This window comes from Spodoptera frugiperda, chromosome 28 (assembly GCF_023101765.2).
Source record: "Spodoptera frugiperda isolate SF20-4 chromosome 28, AGI-APGP_CSIRO_Sfru_2.0, whole genome shotgun sequence".
In the NCBI taxonomy this organism is placed as follows: Eukaryota; Metazoa; Arthropoda; class Insecta; order Lepidoptera; family Noctuidae; genus Spodoptera; species Spodoptera frugiperda.
The window spans coordinates 5,935,138-5,956,872 of record NC_064239.1 but is presented as its reverse complement, the minus strand read 5'-3'; the positions used below and the strand labels follow the sequence as shown (position 1 = coordinate 5,956,872).

General features: G+C 34.9%; 2 protein-coding genes across 2 annotated transcripts; one reads left to right on the top strand and one right to left on the bottom strand.

Annotated features, from left to right (window-relative positions):
* Positions 1-1,004: 1,004 nt before the first annotated feature.
* On the bottom strand, positions 1,005-6,484 carry LOC118264917 (mitochondrial import receptor subunit TOM70). Its single transcript, XM_035577577.2, has 2 exons — positions 4,783-6,484; positions 1,005-4,038 (listed from the first exon to the last, which is right to left on the bottom strand). The coding sequence occupies exons 1-2, from the start codon at positions 6,273-6,275 to the stop codon at positions 3,885-3,887; spliced, it is 1,647 nt and encodes a 548-aa protein (XP_035433470.1). The 5' UTR covers positions 6,276-6,484; the 3' UTR covers positions 1,005-3,884.
* A 265-nt stretch (positions 6,485-6,749) lies between these two features.
* LOC118264919 (uncharacterized) lies at positions 6,750-8,774 on the top strand. The gene is made up of 5 exons (XM_035577578.2): positions 6,750-7,040; positions 7,114-7,227; positions 7,740-7,873; positions 8,317-8,419; positions 8,502-8,774. Exons 1-5 carry the CDS (start codon positions 7,014-7,016, stop codon positions 8,703-8,705), a joined length of 582 nt encoding a protein of 193 aa, XP_035433471.1. The 5' UTR covers positions 6,750-7,013; the 3' UTR covers positions 8,706-8,774.
* The last annotated feature ends 12,961 nt before the right edge of the window (positions 8,775-21,735 follow it).

Below are 21,735 nucleotides of genomic sequence, written 5' to 3'. Positions count from 1 at the left end.
CTTTGTTTCGCCTCACCCAGGACGGAAGCAGAAATTAGATAATTTTCCCCCTCAAAAAAGTAGGTACCGACTTTCTTATGTATCTATATTGATTAATTTTGTAAAATATATTAAACATAATACCTGAACACGTATCGCACTGTGTCGTTAGCATACAACGTGTTCTTGCAATAGCTGTCCGACTAGGGCCAAATAGTCCTCTGTAGGAGACGGGATCATTTCCATAAAGTCTGGATGTAAACGTTCCATTATAACACAACAATGAACAGGACTTATCGATAATAATAATGAAATTCAATATTATGAATAACAACATTTATTAACATGTGTGATTGTGACATAAACTAAGACTGACCAACTAGATCTTGGAGATTAGGTAGGTAGTAATAGTAGCATGTAGTTGTAATCCTATAAGGGCTGAAAAAATATAATTATATTAGGCAGGTACTTGAAGATAGTCTAATGGCACTTTCACTCAACTCACTGCATGGTTATCAATGGCAGAATACCTCGTACCTAAATGATTTCCTTTGTGGGATTGTCAGAATCCCACGTAGGATAAATCGCTACCTATTTCGCTATATATTTTAATTAAATTTATAATTAAATAATTAAATTATACGCACTGGGTAGGTACCTACTTACAGCAAACGTCCGTTTCTTTCTCGGTTTAAACTAGGTAGTTTCATTCCGTTTTTTTAACTATTAATGGTTGGAATACACGAATATTGTTCAGTTTCGTCGATTTTATTCCACCATAGAGTCCATGGCTGCCAGTCTCACCAAGGACTATTTAATATAATCGGTCTGATCACGGGCCGAAAAGATTGGGCGTGATTAGATTGACCAATGCAAGCTGACTACAGATAGGTACATGACGCTTAAAGCCGGTCTATTTCGATATTGATGCAACATTCTGACTCATGCAGAGTAGATATTTTTAGGCCGCAGCTGGGTAGCAGTGATTATAGTGACATTGCAATTTTAAGTAAAACTAATTGTAATTAATTTTCAATAATGTATTTCGTAGTTTCCATAAATTGATAACTATCCACTATCGGTGAGGTAACAACTCTTGTAGAACCATCTCAGCGAGCTACTATTCTAAATTCACATTCTAACTGAAAATTTAAGGGTGCATCCAAAACATCATCTATTTCCTATGGGAACAATTTATTTCTAGGCGGTTGAGTTCACGCTTGTCATATAATTATGTAAAGCGAGACGCGTGGTGACCCCAAAATTATGGAAAAGCCTTGTCAAAGGAAAAATACAGTTTCTAAAAATAATTTCATGAAACTTTTTAATTAATTTAAATTTTACTTTACAAAGGGTCACAAACTACACCTTGACACCTTGTATTTCGATGATCTAATGTACTTGTCTGGTGTAAACTAAGATACCTAAGTATTTTTCGTATGCTGCACTACGAATCAATGTATTGAACGCACCCAGTACGCAATCACCACCGCAAACTTAGGGCGCTTTCCCAAATACGTAAGCAAAACACACGTCTAGTGTAGTACATATCATTTACGATTTATAGTGTTTCTGACTCGGAATCATTCTTTGGACCCAAATAAATACGTACCACGTCGGGCAACTCAAGACAGTCAACAGTCCTTAATTTGTCTTTTTTGTAACAACAAAAAATGAACATTCTCGTCATCTTGTATTGTATGCATACATATTAATAGGGTAGATGACAATTTTTTTTTAAGGTCCGCCTGGGAATCATTTTAAAACGTTAGACAGGTATTTTTTATTTTTTAAAGAAACAATTACTTTCAACGATAAATTGATTTGAAATAACGCATAACGTCACTTTTGTGTATAAAACTCAAAAGTGACGTAGTTAGCTAACTCTTAAACTTTGATTTGTTTTAAGTTGTTTTTTATACGGCAAAATAAAAAAATACGTGTCTAATATTTTTTATTATTTAACTGACGGACTAAATTGATTTTTAATTTTCATACCCCGTCATCATTCCTATTATGAATAAGTAACTCCAATCACGCGAGTCTCAGTAAATATAAGTAAAGTTAACTAAGACAATATTGAAACATTAAAATTTTATTCATGTTATAATGTAGCGACTGAGCGACAATTCGTACATGTTTTAAAAAACTCTACAGGTATTATATAAATTTAAAACTCAATATACAATCCATATCAGTGGCTATAAATGCAAATAAAAAATCAATAATATATCACAATGTAAAGACGATAAGTTTATAAACTTAAGAAAAAGAACATGACCTACGTAACTTTCCCGCTCAGTCTCAACAATAATCATTCACTTCTAGATGCATTACACTAACAATACAATTACAATTAAATGACAGGATTTTATTAATTTTTCAATAATAAATCCAACATAATATTATGTTACATAACAATTTAGTTCGTATTTTGTTCATACTAAATGCAGAAATGTATAATCAGTTAAACTAAAGGTTTTCTTGGGAGACGATTAGTTCACCACTTCAATATGAAGCAGGCATACAACTTACATAATTTTTATTTGACATTTTTAATAAAAAATTTCGAATAAATGCCAATAAATCAATGTACATCTACATTGCCACGGCAGTTTTAATAGAATTTAATAAATATTTACAAATATTTTAGTGTAACTGTTACAGCCAAAGTATCCGGATATTATTTATACTATCCAGCCATTATAAATAATATGTAATGAATTTAGAGACAGTGAAAAAAATACAGAATAGATCACAATGACTAACTTGTCATTGTAGTAGTAGTATAATAGCTATTATACATATATAATATCTTCGAAAACTTAGATAAAGTAATAAAATAAGAAGGCATAAAGATTAAATAGTAATAAAATACCATAGAATCAAACAAAACAATTATATTATAGAATCTAATAAAAAAGGGCAACCCGAAATTATAGGCGAATAGGTTCAAATGGCTTGACGGAATGTCATATAATTCGTTAGGTTACTTCAGACACTGTCAGCAGAAGCATTGGGACTATGTAGTTTAGCTGTTGTCCCAAAGTAAGTCATTGAAGGCTACCGCCTCCGCCACAGCCCCGTATTACACGCCTGTAATTATCTTACTAAACTTAATCTAGTAGGTAATATAATTATAACACTAGACTTGAACTGTATTATAATTCTATATTTCTGGTAAAATAACAACAAAAACTATTGTGTCAGCCACCACCACGGCTCGCGGTGACGTGTTGAAGAGCGGGAGGATAAGTCCATTGGATGGTATTATGTTTAATACTTCAGCTAACTTTGGCTTGCTATTATGAATAATATCCGAATAGAGTGATTAATGCACTACATTACCGAAGCAATTGGCTATTATGTATAATAGCTAATTAACCACTTTGACTGTAACACAACTACTTGTAGCTATTTTAAACTTTTGTGATATATTATGGAAACACTGTAAAATAGTTATAGTTTTGTTTAGCTACTGACTCCAAGAAAGAACATTGTGGAAACTGTCATTTTTACAAATGCATTGGGTGCACCTAAGTCATACAATAGTTTGGGAAATTAAAAGCTTCGTTAAAAGAAGCTTGCTAGAATATTAACACCAAACCTAACTATCGTTGCGATACGAGTCCGCGGCGGCTAGGTACCAGTAGCCCACAACGAGAATACCATCTGGCACATTTCTTTGATAACATCTAAGAAGTGATATGACACATTGAAATAATAGTATCTCAAGCACTCTTCTTAAAGCTTCAACAAATAACATATTTTTTGCAATGATGAAAAGAGATAGTTGGATACAAACAGAGAGAATAATTAATTAACAATATACTGAGCTCTCTGGCAAATCTTGGACGGCCAGGTATTATTCTCGTTGAGCATGAGGCAAGCTATGTGGCACAAGTCTAGCTGACAGTCCAGTCCAATCCCCAGCGCTCAGATACCTTCAGTTGTGCAGCTGCAGCATCTTTCAGAGAGAACAGATGTGTCATCTCTAGTTCAGTTTTAGCTAATGATATAGCCTTTTCAAATGATTCTAAGGATCGTCTCAGGTTTCCTCTGTAAAGAGAATAAAAATGATTAATTAAAAAAACCAATTCAAATAGACTTATAATAATAGTGGATAAGTAAATAATATTAATATATGCCACAAACAACTAGACATAAATCAACTGGATGTTACCAAACTACCCTCCAGTGATTAAAAAGTTTAATGTTGTAGATAATTTTCTCTGCAGTCAATCTGTATGGATATAGACTCTGTAGTGTTGCACACATTAAACAAGGGACTTGCTTCTTAATGAGATTTGATAAACATTACAATGCAAACAATTGATTTGTAATTTTATGAATATGATTAATTTTAATATCTACTATACAAATATGACATTAAGATAGTGTGCTGTGTTTAGTAATTAAATTAATATTAATACTAGAGACATAATTAATTTAAAAGGTCTAAGTCCAGTTGTTACAAGAAACAAGGTATTGATTATGATGAAACAAACGAGACAACTGCAGGATTGTTGTATCTTACATAACAACATTTTTTTTTTCAAGACAATGTAATCTAGTATTTCTTATCACTTTAAATATTTACAGCCATGAACGATAAACCAGCTCAGTGATAACAGCAGATAATACATCAGTAAAGCATGTCAATAGTTAAGAAATAGTAGATATTATTTTTGCAGGGCATGAATCTATCTACAATAGGCATAAAGTCATTAATGAAATAATTATAGCATTATCACTGTAAACTTGGATAATAAATACCTAGGTAGTAATTATAATTTAACTCACCTCTGTACTTCAATTGTACCAAGTGTCTCATATGCGAAGTCACATTTGTCATCCATCTCAATGGCTTTGTTAATCAATTTTACAGCCTTATCAAAATCTGTGCTCTTCTGCAGCTGCACCAGCCCCTTGTGTACATACAAAGTAGCATTGTTGGGATCTACTGAGAGTGCAGCATCAAACAATGCTTCAGCACGGCCCCATTCCTGCTGATCTGACAAAACTTGAGCATACAGAATGTATGCTTCAGCACATCGAGGGAACTTTTCCAAGGCCCTTTCAAAATCAGAGCGCACTTGTGCCAGAGCACCCATATTCTTGTTGATTTGTGCATGTCTGTAATCAGCATAGCACTTCTGTATATAAGCAATAGAAAAGTCAGGGTTCAACTCGACCGCCTTTGCAAATTCAGCTGTTGCTTCATCCATACGCTCCAAAAGCAAGTACACTTGTCCACGGTGGTGGTAGATATCCGAGTTGTTAGGATCCAGCTGAGCAGCCTTAGCAAAATCCTCTAGACAGCGCTCAGTATTCTCCAACTGAGTAAACAATGAAGCACGCTTGATCAAAGCATTAACCTTAACCTTGGTAGAAGCATCACTGTCAATTACTTTTGCAAGATCTGCCTGGGCATCATCATGCCTTCCCAACAGTAAATAGAAGGTTGAACGCAACAACAGAGCTTCATTTTTGTATTTTCCATCCTCTTTGATTTCTTCAGTGCATGCATCTACAATGGAATCATAATCTTGAGCATCCAGAGCTTGTTTTGCTTTAGCAAAACCCTTAACAGTTTTATCATCAAGTTGTATTTTTGTAATTGGATCCTCAGAGAATGCAGAGAAATATGTTTTAATGAAATGCTTAGACGGCATGACTGGGCGACGTTTAGCCAATGCTTCGCGAGCGTGTTGTCTACCTAGAGCTTTCAAAATCCTGTCAGCATTAACTAAAGAACTTTGTACTTGGAACCTCTCAAGGATGCAGGCGGAAGTAACATCTTCAAGGGCTAGGACCAGATCACCACTTTTTTCAGCAGCACGAGAACGTCTCAAGAAAGCTTTCACATACTTCTCATTAAGTTTCAGAGCAAATGTACAATCTTCCTTAACTTGCTCCCACATTTCGCGTTTTTCGTAGCATGCTGACCGATTTTGATAAAAAGTGGCAAGGTCCACTGGACGGTCGGGGGGGCATGCTTCGATGGCTTCGTTGTACAAAGCTATAGCTTTATCATATTCTCCTGCATGGAAAGCCCGGTTTCCGGCACCTTTCAGTTTCATGGCGCGGTCGATAGCGCTCTCAGAGACTTTTGCGTTATTTTCTTCATTATCCAATGAAATGGTAGTTTTAGCTTTTAATTCGGACACTTTTTTCTTTTCTGGATCTTCCAATCTCTTTCTGAGATAAAGGTAACCTAAACCGATGGCAAGAGGTGCGCCAAGAAGAATTGCAAGTTGCCATTTCGGAAAAGGTGTACTGCCTGTTGACGCCATTTCTTCTGGGAAATTGCTTCAAAAGGTACAAAACCGTAAACGATTCACCATTAAGTTTTTCACTAATAAAATATCGTAAATACAGAACACCTAATTTATAATTTTCTTTACCGTTCTTTCCATTTCATTGATGTCTTCATGCACGAAGGTAAAGCAAAACATAGACAATTTTTTGACATTTAAAGTTTTTTTTAAAGCATGAATCATGTCATGTGGATATTTTTAACTGCCAGTTTCATCGAAAATTTTACCATTTACTATGGCTTGCAACTCTTGCAAAATTGTATTTATGCATAAACATCAGTAGAGCTTGGCTTTTTCGGATTTTACGATTTCATTTAGAATTTTAGAATTCTCTAGAATCTCTTTAAGTACTATAAGTACTTTGTTTTAACTGACTCCTACTTTGCTGGATAGTGTATGGGCAACTTTAATGATTTTCATCAGAATTTAAAGCGTAGTTTTTAACATCTAGCAACACAAGATTGCCCACTGTCATCGGTCATGTAAATACATTTTCTATTATAGGCCAAAACCCCAAAATTTGGCCTGTATATAAATTACAACCATTTCAATTATGATATGATTCCATATCATATGGGAAAAATATCATTGCGGTTTCAGTGAAAATATCAAATTGTATATGTATACGAGATATCGTTTAATGATATAACCTCTTGTTCTATCTCTATTTTTAATTTTGTAGTGATCTCTGGATCTTTATATTCTTCAACAAAAATGTTTTGTAGAAAAATAATAAACGTCGTAAGTAAGATATTGATAATCCTAAAGTAAGCAATGTTACTTAGAAAACTAATGAAATAACAAATTATTTCAGCTTAAACTCCAGCAGTCTTTGAAGCCCATGGCCATGCATAAACTCAGCATGCCAGTGGTTCACAGTCAACAAAGAAGATTCAAGAGTGATTTATATGAACCTGATTACCTAATAGTAAGATAAATTCCATATTTTATAGTCATCAGCCGGAAAACGTCTACAGCTGGACAAAGACCTACCCCTTAGTCCTCCACCATTTTATAGTAACATTTAATCTAGTGGCAAGCGCAGATCGGTAGACGAAACGTAGGTAGACTTTCCATAAGAAAGACCAACAACATAGCCAGAGTTGCAGGGAGCCAATGGATGCAGGTGGCAGCTTGTCATTCAATATGTCGGCTTGTCAATGTGAAGCATTTAGTGGGGTGCCTCTGTTGAAAGGTGTTTCGGCTGATGATAATGATGATGATAAAATCATACTTGTCCTGTGGTAGTAGGCACTATAGGCGGAAACCACAAAACACCACCTAGTATGAATAGTATGATTTCTCACCTCACATATTTTTTTACCTGTATGTCACCATCGTGTGTGTATGGCCATTTGATCATAATACACACTGATTGTGAGTACTCCAAACTTACTTCAAATGTAAAATTTTAGAAATAAATCTTTATTTATATTTTAGAGCATGGAACCTGATGAACCAGTATATGATTGCCTCAACCTGCAGGTGAAGGGCTATGATTTTGCCCTGTTGGAAGCCTATCAAAGTCAACTCCATAAATATGCTGAAGTTATGGGAATTCAAGTTGATGAATGGTAAACTTTTTTGACAATAAATTCTGTTCTAACACTATGCAATAATATCATAATAATTCTCAACTACATTTTTTTTTGTATAATGAATTATTATTTAATGAATTAGATAAAAAAATACTATACTATAATGAAACCTAACTTAATTAAACTATAATTTACCACTTAAAAATAAATTGTAATCAAAACTATAAAAGAGAAACATTAAATACCATAAGTCCAAGAATCACTGAAGAAATCTGATTAAAGTCTGATAGCATAGAAAAGAAAATACTATAAGTAATATCAAAATTAGACAAACATTTAAATAATATTCAAACCAAATTATCCATTAAGCCTTTAACTGCCAACAAAAATATGTTAAAGGCTATTCCTCCACTAGTGTTGGTCAGCGTTGTCCGACATGGCCCTGTATGTGTTATTTGATTGGTTTTTTATTTTTTTAGCTGGGCAACACCGGCACAGAAAATTAAAGTACAAAGATTTAAGCCAGGTGGCACTGCAGTTGATGCTGAGTACAATCTTAATATCTACGAGAGGAATGTACAGGTAAAGATTTATATAAAACTACACAGATACAATAACTAAATAAAATACTGAGCTCCATAATCTTTAATCTTATTTTTTTAAGGTTACCGATGTTCCAGCCTGGGCTCTGGGCACACTACTGCGTGTAGCGCGTGCGTTATTGCCCGAAGGCTGCACATTGCGCGTGCATGAGCACGAGATTGCTCATGAAGAGGTCCGTTATGTGCCTGATAATCAACTCATTGAACTTAAACAGCAACTTCAGGACATGGGTGGCAGCCGCGCCGAAAGGAAAAAGAGAAAATAAATTAACCTGTTAAATTAGTGTGTATTTTAGCAATTTTAGAATAAAATATTATGTTAATTTGTTTATAAATGTTATTAACTTCTGTTATAGTACTTGCCAATAATGGCGTAAATATACTGATAGAGAAGTCCGTGACATATTCATCGAAAAGGAGACCTACCAAATATAGAGAGAGAAGTCGAGATGTCAACCTCTGAACGGAGCCCCTTCCACCTGGGGGCCCTTTGCATTTTGCCGTCTTGCCACCCTATAGTTTGGCCATTATACATACAATATAACACTAGACAGTACTGTGATAGTAGGTACTATGATGCAGCGCTGTTAGAACTGTGTAATGGCAAAAAGTGTCGATAAAACCGAAAATAGTAAATAATCAGTGATTTCGACTGCAGAACGAGACAGGATTTAATTGCTCATCTCTCTTCCGGCCTATAACGGGATAATAGATGGGTAGGTAGGTCGAATACCCTTAATTTTTTCCCACCAAAGTAAGTTCTAGAATTTCCCAGAAAGAACGCATTCATGTAAATACGTAATAGCCTAGGCCTTAGAGCGGTGTACTCCATTTTACCCGAAATACCTTATTAGATAGATGTCCATAATTATCTTATTAATTACTAGCTTCTAACAGCGGCTTCGTCCGCGTTCCCGTGGCCTGTATTATTCCATACCACCCGATAAAAAGGTGGTTATATGTTATTCCAAACCATAATCTACCCCTGTATCTACTAAATTTTATCTCGGTTCCTGCAGCTATTTTGACGTGAAGGAATAACAAACAAACATACAAAATTTCGCATTTATAATATTAATAGGATTAGCTTATTACCTAATAGACAGAGATGAATGTGTAAAGCGCATTAATTCAATATTAATTTGCCTATTCATCAAAATCTGGGAACGCGCTGTCACTGATCTAATCGATAATATGAATGCTCGGAAGCGAAGAGATCACGCAAATGGCGAATAAGTACGCGAATACGGCAAACACATTCTTTACGGAAGTGGAACTATTTGCACTGTGTTTTTGCGCGGTCGGGTCTCATCCGGACGTAATCATCGATCATGATGTAACTTTATTTTAGTTTTTATGTTGTGGGTAACATTTCATAAAAGTTAACTTTTGATTACAATTTGATTGTTCTTTAGATAATAGACTGAGCTTATGCTGTCTATTTTTAGGTCATTCTGTCGAAATTGTAATAACTATATACATAATATCGCTATCTAACGTACGATGTCTTATTTGCCTATTGTAATTTTGAAATCTAGTCTTATCTAGGAATATGTTTTACACCTGTTAGTTAAAATACAATAAAAAAATATTGATTTATTTAAAGCAATAGGCAATTACTAAGTCATAAATGGCAATTAATTTAATGCGATGTTATAATAGCCACTTACTTGCATATTAGATAAGAAGAGCCTCTTAGCTTTTTTTTCAAAATTCTTACATCACCTTAATACTGTATTCATAAACACTTTTATTGACCTATTCACATCCACTTGTAACTATTTCGTCTTTGAGCAAATTGTGACTGTTCTTGTAGGGGAAGGGAGAAATGAAGTCACTACGGTCCTCTTACCTCGTCTTAAGTAACAGGTCTGTCTACCCCTATGGGTAGTTCGTGTGGGTAAAGTTAGTCCTACCTCCTAGTTAAATGTTTTAACCATATAATTATAAGTTGTTCTAAAATTGTCTGCCATGGCTCAGCAACACAAATTGAAGATTACGATAGTGAAAAAATTTCGTACCCCGGACGAGTTAATTCAATTTGAGAACATAAAAATGTTAAATAAACATTGACTCTACTCTGCATAAAGTGGTTAACAAAGACACACAATGCGTTGATTCGTTGTTGATGAAAACAAATTGTTTTCATTGACGAAGCGACAAAAAAATTACTTACAATCAATAATTCGTATTATGTTTATAAATACACTCACAACACAGAAAAAGATCTTAATAGGGTTTAGGCTACGTTTTCTAAAGATCTTAATAGGGTTTAGGCAACGTTTTCTTCAAGAAAAATGTTTATTGTCTAAAAAAACGTTGCCCCACACTAGGATTTTCTCCTGTGTCATGGTTGCGTGTCTAAACATACACATTACACTCAAACCCAGAACAATAATTTGTGGATCACACAAAGAATTGCTTCGTGCGTGGTCGAACCCGCTACACGCTGCGCGGCAGCCGGTTGCCCAGCCACCACACCAACCATGCAGTCAATTTATAAAAATAGCAAACCATTTACTTGATACTTATGTTTGGTTTGGTGTTGGTGAATGGTGGGCACCTTGACAGTAGATGGCTTGGTAAGATTCAATGCTAGAGATCATAACATAATACCTATTACGGTTACGTAAACCTTAATAATCTTCGGTCGTGATATTATTCAGAAGTTTCCTATCAACAAAATGCATGGTCATTCGTGACTGATTGCGTATTTTTCGTTGATGTATAAAACACATAACGGATGGCATATTCATTTCCGACCTTCGTTCACTACGCTCACATTCTCACCGAGAGGAGAGGTTAGTCTACTAATTATAGTCACAAATGGGATTCCCAAAACATACGTTAATGTTATTTACTTGCCAACATCTACAAACTTTGTTCAACACACCTACCTACTCATTTTCGCATTTACCTATTCATATGGAGGTTTCGTATGTTGCATGCAATAACTTGCGTCACTGGTAGGTACAATTACTTAAACTGGTGCACTCTTGACAATCATTGTAGCACAATGGAATAAAACAGTGAGAAAATATGCAACTAATCCGAACGGATTTCTTTATGCACTAGTCTCATTAGGTAAATAAGTACCGTATTTGGTAAGTAACAAGCAAACTAGCATCAACATTTTTCGTACCTATTTCTAATGTTTGTGATTTCTTAGATGGCTTAGGGAATAGAAAGTAATGTTCCCTAAGAAAAGGAAGATCCTCCGACCAGCGAGTTATTTAACTTTCCAACCGAAAATAAAAAAACTTCATGTTAACTTTCAGGTAGGAAGGTACAGTGCGACTGAATCAGAAACAGCTAAAACGGTTGAATCCGACAAGAATTTGGAATCCCAGCCAACCAAAGCGTGATGTCACATCTCCTTCTAGGTACATACTGTTGCGAAAGGTTTAGGTTTATATCTGCATCCTACTGTACTTAAAAACCAAGCTGTGTCGAGTTTATAAATCCACGAACGAAGGTTTGACGTCACCGGTGAAAATAGTAGTGTTTGTTACAAACATAGTTATGTTCGTTACTATGTATATTATTATGTACTTACCACACAATATCATTCAATGAGTAGGTATCTAAACAAATCACGTCATCTTTGCCAACTGATCTGACGAAATAATTTTAGCTCGAATAAGTTTTAAGTACATAGCGGCTTACCAACATATTATTATCCAAATTATTACATTAGTCTACATTAGTGGTTAGATACAATATTTTGATTATCTAGTTATTTATTTATTTACCTAATTAGTACGCTCGCTGATACTCTAATAGTCTGACCACAGTCCAGTTCAGTCCAGTCCAGTCCATACCCAGGTTAAACTCTACTGAGTATTTCGATAACAAAATAAGATACTGAAAAAACGGACCCCTCCGACCGTCCTGTGATCCTTGTCCTCCTTTATTTCTACCTAGGACATAATCAACCGTAAGCAGTAAAAAATGTCTCAAATATACTGAATAAATAAGTTTAAATTGCTTCATGTCCAACGCTTTAAGTGGAGCGTAAATTATATATGTAGTCTGTACTGTACTACACAATTCCTTAAATGGGCTTTACTCAACGTCTCTTATTATGAAAGGAGAACCTCTTAAATTTGTTTGTGCAATGTAATACAATATCGCAGTATCTTGGTAATCGTTAGATCCTTTCCCTGCTCGGTAAAATGATCGCCTTGTTTGCAACACTGGGCGTGTGACAGATGTAGACGGCGTAGTCGATAAGACAATTGCATACTTACCTTACATTTTATTATTTAACATTTTTTTATGTTTTGTCTGATATTAGGATCATTGTCACATTGAATAAGTTGGATTACAAAATAAATATTTTTGACAACTTACAATATGAGGACGGAGAAGATAGGTAGTTACTTACTTAATTGGTAGCTATTACCTAATTCAAAACTACCTACAGCTGATAATATCGTTATAGTTATAGATATTTAGAAATGTCAAAACTGTAATCATACTGTAATAATTTATCTTTCATAAATGTAGGTTAACATTAACAAATTACTCCACTCGTTTACCTAAGCTCAACGCAGCCTACAGCCTACCTATACCTAAGTACTTAGATACCTACCTATTCACAGCAGCGAAATAGGTATAGGTAATACGTAGTAATTGTCATCGTCATCCATCCTATTTTAGGTATACCGCACGTATACGTGGTTAGGTACCTAAGGTACGTTTACCTACAAACCATCTTGGTTCTTAATAATCACATCAGCCTTACTTAAATTGAGTTTTTATTCAGGGCGCGTACCTCCAAACAACCTCCATAACTAAATAGAAGTACACATCGAGCACACGGCAGGCCCTCCTCTTAATTCTGCACTATGACCTTCTATCTAAGAAATATTTCTTCATTGCGGTTGAAAGGCATAATGTTCATGAACGATTTTTCGGACAGTAATTAGGCGGGTTGGTGTTGGTACCTAATAGCACTTGAAATGGTTTTGTTATGCTAATTTTACGCTACACTTGTATGTAATAGCAGAATATCAAAAGATAATCTTTCCGCACTCATTGTGGTTTGATTTCAAAGATTTTAAGATATAAAGTGGCTAATTAGTCTGCATATACTTAGCACTATACCTACACATACCCATTTAGCACTAATTAGCCTTATGTGTGTACTGACCATACATACAGATCAATTCAATAGGTAACTAAAAGCGCAACAGAACCACCTATTTTAAAACTTGAAATGAAAACATATAAACATATTGATTGCATCGGTCACTAATTTGATAGCAATCACTTTAATAGTATAGATATATAGAAATAAGATCGTATTATTAATTACAATCCAGTAATTAAAGCACGTATCTTTATTGATTTTTTGATAGCACTCAGTTATAAAACGTTAGTTCGCAAGACAGGTCACGATGATGTCGAAGGTAAATGATAATTAGGTGTTATAAAAACGAAGCAGGTACCTGAAGTTACAAGTAGATTACAAGGTATTGTGGTGTACGGTACTTAGGTACTTTAGCATCAAGTAGAGTTTTTATAATTTATAATTCATTTATTTATTAGCAAAAAATACAACTATCATAACAGGAACACCTAATGCAATAGTGTATTTTTAATTTTTATGCTTATATATTAAATATTAATACAGACTAAGTTAAATAACAAAAATCTTAAATAACACTTCACAGTAACACTTACCTACTAATAAAAATATCCTAGTTAAACTTAATAATACGTGTAGGTAGTTTAATTTATGTTATGAGTCACTCGATCTTGCAGTTCGTTTTTTGATATAGTATACAATGGCAAAAGAAATAAAATAAATCCTGCTGCAGTAGTATATTAAGAATAGAGCAATAACAATAAGTCTTACATAAATAAGTAACGAGAATCAAACTTGTAACGAATACGACCTTGTTGCTAGCAGTAATTATTAAGTTCTCAGCCTTTGTGTTGCTTTGCAGCCTCCAAATCTACTGGGGATGATACAACGTCTTTGTTTGCATCTGTTGTTGTTATACCTCGGAGGGATGTTAGATTCCTAGTAATACATGGTCAGGACGATCATAAATGTAGGTAGCAAAACCTTACAAATAAGGGGATAAGTGGATAACCAAGGAAACAATGAATGGATTGTGTGAGAGGGCAGTTGTAGACGGCGATGTGGACTCCCCAAAACCGCTGCAACTCCTGTAAGCCAGGGTCTACAGTAGATACAACCACGAAAACACCGGAACACTGAAGACATGAATCGTCTCCTCATGGTGTGTTCTCAGGATCCCGCAACGAAATAAATCAGAAGATATTATTAGACGAGAAAAAACGATAGTTTCCTCTGCCCTCGCCGAAGAAAGCAATATACTTATTTAAATTAAACTTCAAGTGGCAAGATTCGTATGCCTTCTCGTTCCTATCCAATCGATATCGATATAAAGAAGAAGAAGCCAGGCCTGTGAGCTGGACATCACAGATCGTCTTCTTACCTCCAACCATCCGAGGCATCCTTTAATTCTATAATGAAGCATCGCCAAAATCCGTTATCCTGCAATTTGGTGATTTCCTGGACAGATAACGTAATATGTATTACTTTTTGTGCAACCCGGAAATTGTTCCCGAGATTTCGTGACCTGCACTCGTGTCTTCACAATATCGCCTCAAAACAAAAACAATCACGGAAGATCATTTCTGTCTGTGTGAACGTGCTTAAGTACCTACCTACGAGTATGTATGCAAATAATGCCCAAGACAATTTATGCCGAGGGATTTTCGTTATTTTTATACGTTTTTATAAACCTTTATCTAAGTTTAAGTTTAAATTAGATTTTTGAATATTCTCAGCCTGAAATAATGTGTCATATGTATGGCAGCAGAATCATTATAATATGAAATGGGACTAGTATAATAACGTACTTATTGGCGAAAAGTTTCATAATAATTATGCACCTCTGCTTACCTGTTGAGAAAACAGAAGAAGTAATCCTATTTATGTTAGTATATACAGGTTAACATGGGTTCATGTACCTACACTTCAGTTTCAGGAACACGTTCAGAGAAACGCTATATTCTATTACATCGATATTTATAACGTTATGTTTCAATCTTAAACAACTAGTTGTTATAAAATCGGTATAAAAGCTCGCAGATTCATCTTCAACGATCGTCGAATTAGTTCTTGACCCGACGGGGCGATGCGGCGCGGGCGACGACCATCCTGCATTTGATTACGTAAAAATGCCTTTTACTCGGATACTCGGATGTAACTCCGAGACATATGGATTATGAAGTGTTACCGATTCACTCTAATGATTGTACGTACCGCCGTAATGACTTATGGCTGTGACCTTCTTATTCACAACTCACAGTCACAAGCCAATTTAATGATTGTACTGGGAACTAAGAAATCTACTAAACTGCGTTTTTGTACTATTAGCCCGTTGCTGCAGTCTGCACGAGTTTTTATAGATCTATTAAATTGAATAATAGATGTTTTAAGATGCTCATTTATTATTTACTTGCTGTGCTCGCGAGTTCGTACGTGGTCACGTTTTCCCGCATAAATCTCGATCGCGCGGAAATTCTGGGATAAAAAAATACTTTGTGTTCCACAACCTCCTCCTTTATGAAAGTTGGATAACACCTATGTGATCTATACTTTTAGATTACCATAAAAATACCTACCTACCTAAATAAAACTACCTATTTGTGACGAAAACTAACGGTCACGTCATTATAATGACGAACATTATTATAATATCACTAAGTATACTTCCTTTTGAAAATAAAAAGTATTCAATGACATGCCCCAGCACAGAAAAAAGAACAAATGATTGATTGAATGAATGTACTAAAAGTATTACACTGATCATTGTAGCATAATCAATGTCTCTTTTTACTTTTATATGACAACTACGATTATGTCTTGTTAAAGCATTTAATAAGATAATTGTAAAATCAAATAGCCGTTTATCAGATCAGCCGTTCGTTTATTATAACAAAGCGACAATAGGACATAATTGTCCTACAACCAAATTATAGTGCCCAAATGCGCCAAAGTGCCGCATTTGGGCACTATAAACGTTTTCAGGAGTGCCATAGCACTAAATTAGGACCACATTTTGCTACTTGGGTAGGGCATACTTTATATTTATACCTGAAATAACTTAATATCTACTCACTTTGGTTTGAACGTCCGCATCTTTTCTTTCTTTCTTTCATATTATGGTCACTGAAACCCACATAGTAGGTATACTATGACTATCATTTGTACCGACACGATATAAATTATTTACTCGGTATTAGGTAGTGTCTAAGTATATAATACATATTACCAAAAATTCATGAATAGATGACCTTCCTTCCTAGTGTTATCGCCGAATATAATGTTTTCAATTTTTTATTTTACCTTCAGTTAAAAACATAAATATGTATGATAGAATTAGCATTTTGTTTATAAAATTTAATTTAAGCAGGATAAATAATAATTACGAATAATAATTCACAAAAACGTTACATCACTACACTACTGCTTTGACGCGAATATTGTACCTACTTATCGTGCCTACCTGTATGAATAATATTAACCTGTTAAAACGTAAAATTAATTTAAAGCTAATTTTTTAATTTATTGGTGACAATTTTTATTTAATTTTTTATTTAAATTTATTATTATTCTTTATTTTAGTTTTAGTTATAGTAAGTTGCACATATTTATTTATTACTTATATAAGTTTTTATTTCCTGTAATTGAATAAAATAGTCATTTAAATCTGGTGTACGTTTACCCATACGGCCGCGTGACACCACGTAGCCGTAGTAGTAGTAAGTAGCTCGTAGCACCCGTAGCATGCAGCGTATCTACACTACACAGTCTGACGTCGGACCACTGGACCACAGTTCTCAGTATTTGACTATAAACTAGTACGATTGACAGATATTGCTCTAGATTATCATATTGATTGTCTGATCGAGCAAACAAAGAATACCTACATCAAACTTTTATTTTCAACTTTAGTTTCGATCTGTTATGACTGTTATAGGTATTTGAACTATGCCTTAATAATTGTGAATTGCAATTTAAGTAATACCTAAAACCTATGGCATTTACATGTGCATACACATTTGCCGCTAGACAAAATGAAAGCTATAAGAAAGAAAATATAAAACAAAAATACCTACGGGCGATCCTCTTATAACTATGTTAAATACCACCTGGGCCTTAGAGGAATACAAAATGATAGGCAATTAGGCATCTAAAACCTACAGCTAATCCAACAGAGAGACTGTTGCGAAATGATACTGTAAGACATTTAGGTTGCCACACATTGTTGAGAACCATATGTACATAATAAAATTAATGTTTACACAGCTCTATGGCCTTCTCACCGTAATAATCTCATCTCGATCTCGTCGGATGCTAAAGTTTACTTGCAATACAATTACGAACCATTTCCGAATCCAAATCTGTCCTTCCTCAACGTATATTTATGCTTCAGTCAGGTGTGGTTTTAATTGATGTTAATTTGATTTATAGTCACGTTCTATCTACAGCACAAAGGTTTATGTTCTTCGTCCTGACGTTTAAATACATATATTTTTATTACAACGGTCGATTTTAGAATCACTATTCTTGAGACTTGTTTGTACCTACGCACCTAATTTGTAAATCACTTTGTTCAACAAGGCTACTTAATTTAACAATTTTATGATACTTGTGACTTTTAAATTTGAAAATAGCATATTATAGTATTTTAAACTAAGCATCATTAACCAGCTTTATATGGTGTGTCAAAACTCTTAGTATGATTTGATAAGGCCACCTCCATCAAACGATTCCTACTAGAGTATTTGTCTCCTTAGTGGTTACTAGTTATCAACCTTGTATATTGTTAAATTTGTAAAGTTTCATTAAATCTTAATCTTACTAGTATTATAAATGCGAAAGTTTGTGAGTTTGTGTGTATGTTCGTTACTCAATCACGTCAAAACGGCTGAAGGGATTTGGATGAAATTCGGAACAGGGACAGATTATGGTCTCTATACTTTTTGGCCACGAAAACGCGGGTGAAGCCGCTGGCGGAAACTGTAGTAAGCATATATTATGATGATGTAGTTACCATAATGTTAATTGTTAAGTACTGCGTACAATTACCACATCACAGGCGGCTGAGTACAAATTGCAATATTTCGCGACTTGAACGCAATATTCATTTATAATGGTTATCATTGTGTGTTAGTTGCGAGATGAGGATGGCATAAATAATGTGTTGATAAATTGCCGCATAATGCGTGGGTAGGTAGTCATGTACTATGTAGGTGTGATGTACATTACTATATTGATCGAATACTCAGTGTCGGAATCTGGTTCATCATTATCATCATAACAGTCATTAGGTATACCAAATGTCCACAGTCTGTTGCTGAACATAGGGCTCCCCTAATGGCTGGGTGGAAAGCGACTTGCTGTGTCCGGCAGGTTCCTGCGACCGTTAAGGTATCATGCTGTTTCTGACAATCAGTGTTGTGCTGCTGACATACTGATAAAACAAACACCCAAATAATCGATATAAATGCTAGGTAGTTAGGAAATTTTAATAATCACAGAAAACAATAAAAGTCGCTTTAAAGTCAATCCTGGAATCTGCGAGTCAACCAGCGTCGGACCCGGTCAAAACGACCCCGGGCCCCAGAGCCTAATGGATAGATAACGAAAAAGTCCCACAATCTATATATGTAAGTAGATATATAAAAATCGATTGCTGTTCGTTAGTCTCGCTAAAACTCGAGAATGGCTGGACCGATTTGGCAAATTTTTGTCTTAAATAATGTATGAAAGTCTAGGGAAGGTTTACAAGGCGAGAAAAAAATGTTTGAGGTGGTACGTACCTACGATAAGTTAGCCGGGTCAGCTAGTAACCAATAAATTATGACCAGTTGGACATAAATAATTGTTCGTTACAAATTGTACCTCAGGTACCAATCAACTAAACAATTTTAATAAACAATTAATCGCTCACATCTATCCTCAAACAATCTCGTAGAATCGGTAGAATATAAATCACAAGTCTGGTTAAGCTAAGTAAGGATACTTAAACTGGTGTTATTTATTGTCAGTGATTTTGAGGTGCCTATTTGCATTAAGCATGATTAAAGTTGTAGGTATTGGATTGGTCATCAAACAGATGGACCTAGGTACCTACCTAACTATACATAGGTACACTCTTACAATAACAACAAAGATTAAAAGTTAGGTAGCTATAGTAAGGGCAACAATGCAAATAATGCAGTAGGTACTGACAACGTCAATAACCGATAAATCTAATACTTGTTTTTCTTTTTTTTTAAAAAAGCAATAGAAATTTTTCATCTGTTGTATGTTAAACTTGACATTTTGTGCACATTTGCAGCTCGGATAACTTTCGATTTCAAACAAATATCCAGTTAAACTAGAATGTATCATCATCAAGTTTATTATTTTAAGGTTGTATTGAAATGTTTAACCTTGCGTTTAAATGCTTTAAAAGACGTTATTTATTTGTGATTACCTTCTAAATTAATTCTCAATGGTTTGGCATTCATAATATTATGAAGAATGTATTGGTTTAACAAAGGATTATAATATTTTTTATACTTAATTGGCATGGATTTGCTTTAGACCTGCTTAATTTTGATATGAAAGGGAATCAGCTAATTTGGCACCTAAACTCAACGACCTCGATTCCAGTTCCATGTTTGGGCAGGATAACTTTATGACCCGATGTAATGCTGAAGCGAGAATTTAGGTACCTACGTATTGTATGTATTTATCTTTAGAACTTAGATGTCTTCTCGTTTAGTCCACTTTCGGACCCTCGGCCCCCATAATTTAAGTTTCCACTCGACCCCTAACTAGGGTGTCATCTCGTCCCCCGAGGTCCGAGTGTGGATTTTTATTTTCAGGGAAATTTTAGTTTCTACTCGGCCCCCCAAGTACAGTTGCTATAAAAATTATTATCCGTCTACCCTCTAGTTCCATACTATTTATTAAAAATACCCTACATATAATTATTTGTATGTGGTTTTACTTCATAGATTATTTGCATGCACAAGTTCGGATTCCAAATATGTGGGACTTACCAAGTACGAGTGATTGATTAGAAACTTGGTATAATAAATTTAGGGTGACTGGTATTTTATTTTAGTGGGCGACATTGAAACACGTAAACGTTTTTTTTTCTCTCTCTCTCTCTCTCTCTCAAGCTTCTTATTAATAAAAATACACCCCTAGTGACTTGAAAACTTTTGTAGTCGACTGTACCAATTTTTTTTTATCTTAGTAGGGGACGAGAGTGGACACGGTTTCTATGTCTGTTCTATGAAAATCCACTTTCGGCCCCCGGGGGCGAGAGTTGACACCTATGAGCAAATCTTTTTTTAGGGGCCGAGGGTCCGAAAGTGGACTAAACGATCCTTCTCATAGGGTGAAATTACAGGTAGGTAACAAGCTCCTTATTGGCTTATTACGTACGTATCGGTATATGAAAGGTATTATATTCTCTTGGATATCACAGTACCTACAAAGTTACCTTACCTACATACCCAAAAAGTTTTCATGTGACAACCGCGGACAATTACTCCTCTTGCTGTCAGTGACACCACAACAATTGCCACAATATTGGCTACAAATTGTACCACATATATTGCTAAAAATGGATTTTACCAAATTATCGACGTATATTCAATTATTGATTTTAATTTTTATATTGATGGCGTTATACTAATTTAGTATCCTACACAGTAATAAAATTTGAGGCTTCTCATTTACTTTATGGGCTGTATAAGTGAGTACCTACCTCCTCTAATAGGGAGAGATGGGTGAGATCAAATTAGTGAAATATCACTCGGGACTACATAACCAACGTCTGTTTTAGGTAGATTATGTAATCGAAGCACTCCAATTACTATGTCGACCTAGGATTAAACCCGAGACCTCGCGCACAGCGGCCGCACTTGCAACTACTCGACGGCGTTTTTTATTTACTTGTTTATCTTCACCGTCCATTACCGTTAATAAGTAGCAATATAGATCCGGAGAAGAATAATTGACCTCGATGTAAAATAAAATTGAAATGTTCATAGGTATTTGCTCAGTTACGTCATCAGATTTTGGTGATTTAAGCTTCCTTGTTAATGACGGATGACGGATCAAAACTTTTAATAAGTGTATGCTAACTAAAGGTAGGTAAAATCTAGGTGATGACATTTAGTACCTAGTTACCTACGTAACACCCTCCCTTTCATTACCCAAGTAGTATGTAAAGGTGTTCGACT